The sequence below is a fragment of the Lactuca virosa genome, chromosome 9 (assembly GCF_052849685.1).
Source record: "Lactuca virosa cultivar CGN04683 chromosome 9, Lactuca_virosa_CGN04683_v6, whole genome shotgun sequence".
NCBI lineage: Eukaryota > Viridiplantae > Streptophyta > Magnoliopsida > Asterales > Asteraceae > Lactuca > Lactuca virosa.
Window position 1 is genome coordinate 97,188,098 of NC_136434.1, and position 10,774 is coordinate 97,198,871.

General features: G+C 32.9%; 1 protein-coding gene across 3 annotated transcripts; it reads left to right on the forward strand.

The window, feature by feature from the left end:
• Window positions 1-2,459: 2,459 nt before the first annotated feature.
• LOC145136198 (uncharacterized) lies at window positions 2,460-7,604 on the forward strand. 3 transcript variants are annotated; one of them, XM_079070376.1, is made up of 5 exons: window positions 2,460-2,856; window positions 3,289-3,537; window positions 3,613-5,335; window positions 5,415-5,548; window positions 7,340-7,604. In XM_079070376.1, the coding sequence occupies exons 3-5, from the start codon at window positions 3,649-3,651 to the stop codon at window positions 7,454-7,456; spliced, it is 1,938 nt and encodes a 645-aa protein (XP_078926502.1). In that variant the 5' UTR covers window positions 2,460-2,856; window positions 3,289-3,537; window positions 3,613-3,648; the 3' UTR covers window positions 7,457-7,604. The 3 variants fall into 3 exon arrangements, with proteins under 3 accessions (XP_078926502.1, XP_078926501.1, XP_078926503.1); XM_079070375.1 differs by having other exon boundaries at window positions 3,292-3,537; XM_079070377.1 differs by having other exon boundaries at window positions 3,292-3,537; window positions 7,306-7,414.
• Window positions 7,605-10,774: the final 3,170 nt, after the last annotated feature.

Genomic DNA, 10,774 nt, shown 5'->3' on the forward strand with positions numbered 1-10,774 from the left:
GTTTCCTCACTATACTTAGGGGTCGAAGGCACCAAGGCTGGCCCATTGGATTGATATCCTAGTAGTTATTGATATGTTGAGTATGAGTTAGATATGCATGCTAGTTTGATATGCTAGTCTGGTAGATCTGTAGGACTACTTGTGATACTGTATGATTATCTATATGTGTATTTATCTGTTACATGTCGACATGTTGTGTGGGTTGGGTTAAGGTTGTACTCCTCCGTGCGGTAGCCAACAAACCCTGGAGCATACCAGATATGAGCTGAGGGCCAGAGAGGGGATGCCAGACTCATACTGAGGACTCCTAAGCATTCCATATACGAGCTGAGGGCCGGACCGAGCATGCCAGACTCGTATTGAGGGCTATTCATTGTATTCCAGTCCGAGGACTGAGGGAGCAAGCTAGACATAAGTTGTGGGCCGAGAGCAAACCCGACTTATGTTGTGGGCTCGAGAGCAAGCCAGATATGGGCTGAGGGCCAATGAGGGCATGCCAGACTCATACCGTGGGCTCATGGGTAATCCAATCTATAGAGTTGTGGACCCATTACATGTTGTTATTGTTATTATGTGTACTATATGTTATGCATCAGTATTTTGGGGGAACTCACTAAGCTTCTGGCTTACAGTTGTGGATTTCGTTTCAGGTACCTCAGATGATCACGGGAAGGTAAAGGCTTGATCATGCACCTCCTCATTTTTCTGATATCAAACTATTTTGAAAACAATTTGTAATAAATGGTGGTTTTTGGATGTTTGGAAAAGTTTAAATTTTACATGAATTTTATGGATGTTACAGAATGTTTTTAATTTTTATTTGGATGTTTAAGACTTAAGTTTCTAAAATTAGGATATGTTTGCAGCAAGAATTTATTCATGTTTAATTATCAATTTTATTTATGGAATCTGACCCACGAACACAGAAACCCAAATCTGACCCACGAACCCAAATACGACCCACCAACCCGCCAACCTGTGAACCCGTATAAATAAGTGGGTTGACGGGTCATATATGGGTTTATGTTCCAAACCCGCCAACCTATGACCCGCCGACCCGTGACCTGTATAGTTAAATGGGTCGTTTTTGGGTTGGTATATTTTGACCCGTCAACCCGAACACGACACGATTGCCAGGTCAGGAACACTACACTGTGGGTGCGGTTTAGGTGAAGGGTTTCCGTGCGTATGGTAGCATCTTCACATTCTCTATTCTTTTCTGATTGGTCAAGGCTAAAAAATGTTTTTTTTTATTTTTTTTTTGTTTTCCAGTTATAATATTAAATCATTTATATACTAATTTTCTTAAAAATATATATTAAAATTTATGATTTTTAATTCTCTACAAAAATAAGTATGATATTTGTATAAAATATATTTGAAAGTAAAAATAAAAATTAAGATGAATTGAAAGATGATCATTTTTAGGTTTTGAAGAGTGAAAGAATAGTAAAAAAAAAAAAGACAGGTTGAGATGATACATGAATAGTAAAAAGTGAAATATGAGTACATCATTGGTCTAATATTCTCACGAAAGTTAAGTTAAACAAAATACAAGATTACTACTTTGTTCTTTGTTAAAAGTTTGATCTTTCAAATTTTACGATAAAAAAAAAGTATAATTGAAACTTAATGTTAATTTAAATGATTTAAAATTTTGTTTTTTATTATGATTTTGTGACTTGGATTATATTATTCTGATTTATGCTACATTCTTTGGCTGCTAAGTTCGTTTTTTTTTCCAAAAGCGCCAACTCTACAAACTAATATGGCAAAAATTTGAGGTGTCACATTTGATAAATGTTAGGGACCAAAAGTTGCAAACTCTTGAAACTTTTGTGGCTAACGGTAGAAAATATCGAAACCGAGAGACCAAAAGTGTCTGGAGTCAAAAAGTTAAAGAATAACCAAAAGGGAAATTGTCAGAAAAGTCTCAATATTTTCAGGAAAGTTAAACTTTAGTCCCAATATTTTTTTTTTGAACATAAAAGTCCCGATTATTTGTAAAAACACGATAATATGTCATTTAATGTTAAAAGAAAAAAATGACTTTTTTGTAAAGTTGAGCCAAAATGAAATAATCGGGACTTTTATGTTCAAAAAAAAATCTTGGGACTAAAGTGTAACTTTTCTGAAAATATTGAGATTTTTCTGACAATTTCCCTAACCAAAAATGGCAAGTCTTGAAACTTTTGTGGCAAAATTTTAAACAATAGAGAATGTATTATTTCTAATGTCATTGAGAATTAATGCTATATAATAATAATAATATAAATAATAATAATAATAATAATAATTCATAAAAATCATTATAGTGTTTTAATAAAATCCAAAAAATCAAAAAACAATTAACCTTTTGTAGAAGTGATTCACAACAATTTTTCTTTTTCCTTAATATAAAACCATTCATATTTTATGGTTTGAATTTTGAAACAAACAACAACCTATCGGGATATATGATATCCTGGCGGGATTTTATGAGAAGACAACAAAATTATTGGATCCGATACTGGCGCTCAGGTTGAGAGTTGTTGAGAAAAAAATATGCGATTTGCATTCTTCTTTTTCTTTTCTGCTTTCTGATCCCAATTCCCACGATTTCTTTTTCCCCCTCTGATTGATTTTGCCCTTGAGTTAGTTGTTGAGACCTTGTCGCCTTGAGCCCTTGACTCTTGCACCGATTGAGAATTGAGACCGGATCGATTTTCCCTCTGATTTCTGATCCAGCGAAATATCCCTCAGTCAATTCTTATTTCTGATTCTAAAATACCCCTCTGATTTATATATCTTTCTGAAATCAGTTCGAGAATCTGAGAAGTCAAAGACGCAAAGCACGCAATTGATTTATGAATCTGTGTATGTTTAAAGCTTATTGATTGTTAAATTCAATTTTTTTAATCTGATGCAAATGTCGATTTTTTATACCCTGTAATACGAAATTCGATATTTTAGACAATTAGACTGTTAAATTCGACTTTTTGTTCTGAATCAGATGCAAATTTCCAAAAAAAATCATATACTTCGCTACAAATTTTGATTTCTTTAGCTGTTAAATTCAGTTTTGTTTTTTATTATGATTTTGTGACTTGGATTATATTTTTCTGATTTCTGCTACTGTTAAGTTCGTTTTAAAAAAAATAATAATAATAATAATAAAAATCAGATGCTGTAACTTCCATTATTCTTATTTCTGTTTGCATTTGGATTTCTTATTGTAACCCTCTCATTATGAATTTCATATTTCTGCTGTGTATCTGGATTTTTACTGTATTTCAAATTCTTATACAGCAGCTACCAGCATTATAGAACAGGAAGTACTTGCGAATGGCGCCAATTTTTATTACGTGAATGGTTCCCGCCACCGGCCACCGGCTCACGCCACCCTGATGTTCTTTCAATTTCACTTTGCAAACGTTGATATGCAGCATATTCATGCCTGTGAATTTCACGAAAAGGAAAAAACAGAGTGAATCAATTCAGAGAATATATCGCTACCTTTCCATTCTCCCTTTTCCTTGGCTTTAGAAAATCTGAAAGGTACTATCTTCTCCCTTTTTGAAATGATCTGATATACGGATATCTGAAACAGCTCATGATTAAGGTCAAAATTAGGAAAACGAGGACGATTTTGGAGGACAGCTAGTTATAATGGGGGTTGAATTGGACAAAAAGCACGCTATCATTGCAATCAGAGCTTGTTATAGATCAGCTTCGAAGCATCCCGTGGTGGTTGTTTTGATTCTTTTTACGATTTGGTTTTATCGATCATTCTCTCTGCTGTTTTCTCTTTTGGTTTATGCTTCTCCTATTCTCGTATCCACTGCTGTTCTGCTTGGAACTTTGTTACTTTTTGGTCATCAAAATGCATCCAAAATCCGAAAAGAAGGAAAACAACAATATCATCATCATCAGATCCACAATCTGCGAGTTAGGGCTATCGAAGATACTGATATTGGTGGGAAAGGTGTAAGAAGTGAAACGCGAGAAAATGCTATTGGGAAGAAAAATTCTGATGTTAGTAATGTGAATCTTAATGATGATCATCCTAGGGTACAAATTATTAAACGAAGAAACTCGATTGATAACAGTGTATTAATGGCTTATAAGAAGTTAAAAGAAGAAGCAAAGAATGAAGTGTGCAATCACAATCAAAAGATCGATTTGGGTGGAGAGAAAATTATGTTTGTGAACCGTTGTGCTCACTTTCAGCCTCCACATGCCAACAATACTGAGGATCATAAACGATGGGAGACAGGATCTCAGCATTCTGAAAGTTCATTCCCAACTGCTTCCATGGTTGGTGCCTTTCCAATGGTTCATGATCTTCCTCCACTTCAGCAACCAGAAGTTCCTCAGAATAATCACATGTTGCATGTTCATAGAAGCGAACCAGAAGTTCCTCATCATCATGCTCAGACATTGCATGCTCATAGAAACGAATCAGAAGTTCCTCATCATCATGCCCAGACATTGCATGGTCATAGAAATGAACCAGAAGTTCCTCATCATGCTCACATGTTGCATGTTCATAGAAATGAAGCAGAAGCTCCTCACCATGCTCAAATGTCGAATGTTAACGCATATGCTGCTTCCAATCATTCTCTTGAATCAGATGATCATGATGATGATGATGAAGAAGAAGCACATACATGGACAGAAGATGACCAAAAGAATCTGAGAAATTTGGGAAAATCAGAAATAGAGAGAAACCAGCATATGGAGAATCTTGTCGCTAGGCAAAAAGCACTAAGAAACATGAGGATTCAAGCTGAGGAGAATTTGGTAAACATAAATCTTGATATTTCTTATAGTTCCACTCCCATTGCATCAACAAGAAGGAACTCCAATGCATCTACAAGAAGGAATTCAATGGATGTTCCTTACGATTTCAATGAAACTGTTGTTGAGTCCACTCCCTCGGATATGATGCCAAGAACAAACCCTTATGATCCTCCATACGACTCAAGTGGACCCACTTTTCAATCAGATGCTTTATCCTTCCAACCAAACCATGAGGGAGGGGGATCCAGGCAAAACGAGGGTTATTATACTTTTGGGGCAAGTGAGAATGTTAGTCAAAGAAGCCGATCTTCTGATGATGACGACATGGTGAAGGTCCATCATGTTACAAGAGATGGCAGAGTTTATGAGTTTAAAGCAAGTATTAATGGGGATGAGACACGAAAAGAAAAAAGTAAATTTGAATCAGATTCTTTATCCTTCCAACCAAACAACCAATCCAGCCATCGCCATGAGAGTTGTGATGTGGGTTCTTCAACTTTAGGGGGGTACGTACACAATGATGAGGTTAAAACAAGCGATGTGGGTGAGAAAGGTAATGAAAAAGTAGAGTTATATATAGTTTTTCTGAAATTGATAATGTACGTATGTAACATCTTTTATTTTGAATCCAGGTTATCAAGGGAAAAGTAGCAGTGAATCAAGTTCGTCATCATCATCATTTTCTGATGTAAGTGATCACTTAGATGACGAGGAAGAAGAATACGATTATAGATCCGCAGTCATGCCATCAACACCAGAGAGACAGGTAAAACTCAAAGCTAATTCAAGATTTACCCACCCTTTTTGTGTGTTCAATTCTTATGAATTATTTCTGATCATATCAAGATGTGAAGAAATTAGGCCTCACTGTTTGTTTGCCTATTTTAATTGAATAATATCGGGTGTCCTCTTTATCCTCCATAGAGCCCTGCCCTCTTCAATTTCTCACTTTTAATCTTCATATAGAGCCCATCATTGTAAGTCTGCTATCGCTCTTTAATGTCCTCTACATTCATCATCTTTTAATTTCCTCATCTTTCACAACAACTCTACCACTAACATCCTTAATATACCTTACGAATTCCCATGTTTTAATACATCTCTCATTTAATTAGTCATTTTTGAAGCATACATCATATTTCAAATAATTAGAATGTTTCAAAAGAAATATCTTACGATACATTGTTCGGAAAAATAATATGTCATAGTTATAAAAAAGAATAAAGATATTATATAATCGTTTATAAATTATATTTTATAGATGAATATCATTAAATATTTCATAGAAATAATTAATTAGTAAATAAATAAAAAATATTTGAAAACATAATATAATTAAGGGGGTAAATGCAATAAGATCAAATGATGAAATATTAAATGTACAAAACATAAAAGTATATTGACCACTCACTGGTCAATAAAAAAACAAATAACTTACATGCTCCAATGACACTGAGCACAATGATCATATCATGACATCTTCTAACTTATACTACATTATCTTTGAGCTTCGATAACCATAAGACCCACACACACACCATTTCTTTTATTCCTTGGACCTCCATACCATGATTTATACCTATTAGACTCGCCAACTTTCGACTTTTTTACCTAGTCTACAAAATACAAGCAATGTCTACTTTCTTTTATCCAAACCATTGTTGGTTCCAACTAATTCACACTCAAAGATCTTACACTTAGGGTACATTTTGGTAATCTGGTATTCTACAAACCTCTAACTCACTCGTCCTCCAACTAACAATGTGATAGAGAATGTGCTATGGGCCTTATATAAATATATGGGTAAACATGGGGGACTTAATTGTAATATCTATTATTATCTATTTTGCACCCTATCTAGAATTATCGCAAGAATAGCATAAGCATAAATAGAGTAGTGATAGGAGTAGTGAGGCATTCAGTATTTTGTAAGCTTTGAGTATCGGCATTAGCTTGGGCAGAGGTTTCTCTTGAGATAACTTTTCTGATTAAGGCAGGAGGACAATCATTTGGATTTCCTTTCTGATTTGTTCTTATTTCCATTTAGTAATCAAATAGCTTCGTAGATCTATATATCTCATATTCTAGTTTGACTATCTGTTATTGCATTCGGGTTTCTATCACAATGCCTCAAGCTACCATGTATACAAAGGTGCATGATATTTACCCTACCAAAACTCACCCACCTAATAATTATGAATACTAGACTAGATATTAACTAGTAAATATTAAATGATAAGTATAGAGCAATGACTACAGGTTAGTAAAGATAATTAGTAAAAAAATGCAAAAATAGTATATGATAAAATCCAGGTAAGAAAAATAGGGACTAAGACTAACACATAGAAATTATTTCTTGAATAGTAAAAGCAATATTAATAAATATAAAATAGTAGACAACAACTACTAACTAGTTGAAAAGAGATAAATATGTAGGGATCTAACCAGCAAAAATTGCAATTATTGTGAAATATTTGTTCATTGACATCAATATCTTTCTAATGCATCATGTCTTGTCATTAGAGAACAAATAACTGAAGTACTAGACGATTCGCAGATCCAGGAGCAACAGAAGAAGAATATCCAACAAAGCCCTAAATTGGAGCATGGGGACGGGAAGTTGTCCCAAAGGCCGCCTAAGGGTCTAACCTCATGGTTTGGATGGAAGCCATGAGAGTCACCCATGGCAAAGCTTTTTTAGGGTAAGTTTTTATAATACTGATTTTGTATTTTTTATTCTTGTGAATTAACCAAATCGCTAAAATTAAATTTTGTAACATTTATTATTCAAATTTGTGCATGGCAAGCTACATATAGGATTTTATTTGTTGTAAACAAACCATTGTCTTCGTTTACATTTGGTAAAATGAGACATTTTAGACCAAGCTCTCATATTTGCTCAATTTTATTTATTTATTTATTTAAATGAATATGTTATTTGTTAAAAATAAGTCAATTTTGCAAACATTCCTTAAGAATGTTTGCAACATGTATAATAGAAGATGTAACATTCATGATTCATGGTACCAAGCAACACACAAATGCATTGAGACACAATAACGTTAATATCGTGTGTCCACACTTGGTCTGTGGGGTCACAATCACATCAACATATCCAATCAATTTACTAATAACTTTGACAATACAATATACGTTTACCTTTATTTTAAATGATAATAAATTAAGTCCAAGTCTTTTAGTGATTGTTTTAAATTTAGTTATCTAAAATAAACTTGTGTCCAAAATATGTTCTTCTTTACAATTTGTGTTTTAGTATTTCTTATTAATGTATGTAAATTAAAAAGTTGCTTATATATCTAATACAATTGTAAGTTAATCATCGATGATGCTTATTTAATTGACAAGTTATTATTTATTTAGTATGCTTTTAAATATATTTTGGCAATTAATTTAATAAATATTTTAAAATATCCAGAACAAACTGCAAAAATAGTCCCTATTTGTGTATTGACTAGTGTTTTCTTTAGTTTAGGTTTAAAAAATAAATATTTTTGAAAAAAAAAATTCAGGTTTCGACAATCTCTTCATAATGCATAATGACCACGCAACTCCCATTAAGATGCTTGCATACAAATGGATAACAAAATACGGATTTGTTTCTTATTTCCATTTAAATCACCATTATGTGAGAAAAAGTCCATCAATTATTACTATCATTAAGAGTTCATCCATAGTACATAATATAACAATTATATAATTCTTTCGGTCTCATATTTTATAAAGGTTTTATAAATGGTGCTGTTTTGCATATCCTTTTAATTTGACATAAATCAAATTTTTAATTTTGTTTCTTATGTTGTTTTCCTTTAATATTATTATTATTATTATTATTATTATTATTATTATGTTAATTAATTATGTCATTTTGTTTTTAATTATTTGTGATTTTGAAAACATCTTTTATATATAGTTTTTCAGACTATCTTTGTGTTATTTTACCGTCCCATCTATCCATGTGTTATTTTTTCGTGACTATCATTGTGTTAGTTTTTTCGTTCAGATTAACCATATATTATTTTTTCGTTCGGACTAATCATGTGTTATTTTTTTATTTTTGTTTAAAAAAATTATGAACAATTATATGTATGTTTGTGTGTGAATTTTATTTAAGGGTTATTAAAATCAAAACAAAATAATAACACTAGATAGTCTGAACGAAATAAAAATAACATATGGATAGTCTGAATGAAAAAAATAACACAAGGATAGTCCAAACGAAAAAATAACACATATATAGTCGGAAAAAAAACATAAAGATAGTCGAAATGAAAAAATAACACATTGATAGTCTGAACGAAAAAATAACATGATTATAATATGACCGAAAAAACAATGCAAGGGTGGTCGGAACAACAAAATAACACAATGATAGTCGAAACGAGAAAAATAACACAGAGGTAGTCAAGCTATTGAAATCATAGTATAAATAGAACATGCGGGAATCTTTAACATGATACCGATGTGCGTGTACAGTCAAGTCTTTCCATTCCTACAATATGAAGAGTATCTGCAAAACAGTTAATCAACAATTATAAGTCAAAGCTTAGTGAGTTTCTCAAGATACCATATATCACAATACATATACGATGCATACAAACAGTGGGTCATGACCTTTTGTCGTCCTACCAATAACATGTGTATCTGGACTCACGGCATATCGTTGTTCCGTCGTCAACACGAGTCTCTAGACTCATATCCTATCATCGTTCCGCCGTCAACTCCTCATATATACATATAACAAAACAATATAAACTAACAACCAATTATATATAAGATTATTCAAGTCCACGTATGCAAATAATGGCCTTCAGCCTAAGGATGGTCTGCCCATTTGGCCTTCAACATAAAGTTGGTATGCCCCTTTGGCCTTCAGTGTAAAGTTGGTCTGCCTCGAGTATCTTGGCCTTCAGTACAAAGTTGCTCCACCCTCAACTCACAAAATGATATAATAAAGAAACGAAGAGTCTAATGATAGAATACAATCTACTAAGTTATTCTATTTGCTTAACATAATACTACAACATATTTAAATCCTAACATGCATAGGATATATATTGTAATATACAATATAGTGAGATAACTCAGCTAGACAATTTCTCAGACGACTAACAACTTTCCAACTGGCGAACAGGATCGCCAACTGTTGAGCTTGTCAGACCCAACAAATAAAGGGGTACACAATGACTCCACGAACACTGTTACTTTGCACTAAAAATGTAATACATGGTAAGCAGGGTCGATCCACGGAGACACGAGACAAATGATTATACCTTTTTGCGTAAGGTACAAATGTGATCACAAAAGAGCGGGATTTATATGCATTGATTCAAACAAAAAGACTGAAGTAATAAGTAAGCAATTGATTAAATAAAATAAATTCAAGATTTGTAAGTACTCCAACTCCATGCAAGACAAATTAGCAATGTGATTCCAAGGATGAAATGATATTTGTTCAATTCTATCTAAGTTGGTACGTGGAAATGCTAACAAGCTCTAGTATTTCTCATTCACCACATTGATTAATCAAAATAAGCTCTTTGATTAACTCTAACCTTACACATCTAATCTAAACAAGCTCTTATAGTTAGGTTGAAAGATTGCATTAAACTTTATGTGAATGTTCCCAACAACACTCAATACTCATCACAAGCTCGGGAATGTAAGAGTGTGTGAATAAGATTTACACTAAATTCATTCAATGGAAATCAGTTTAGTGCTTGTTACTTAATCCAATTCACAAAACAATTACGAATTTTGCAATTAGATAACTTGAATGACCTAATTCCAATTCGAATGGCCAATAAGAATCATAATTAAATCAAACATTCAATTGAAACGAAATCAAATTCACTAGATTGAATTTAGAAACAAACACCAAGTCATATGATTGAAATCACACCCAAATGTCAAGACATAAAGTTGGAGAATCTAGGGTTCTAGCCACACATGACTAGAATTGAAACACAAATCT

Bases quoted from the DNA above. Each gene is read 5' to 3' on its own strand.
- LOC145136198 (XM_079070376.1), top strand. From the start codon at position 3,649: ATGGGGGTTGAATTGGACAAAAAGCACGCTATCATTGCAATCAGAGCT. The intron at 5,336-5,414 runs GTAATGAAAAAG...TTTTGAATCCAG, and splicing joins AAGCGATGTGGGTGAGAAAG to GTTATCAAGGGAAAAGTAGC. The intron at 5,549-7,339 runs GTAAAACTCAAA...GACGATTCGCAG, and splicing joins CATCAACACCAGAGAGACAG to ATCCAGGAGCAACAGAAGAA.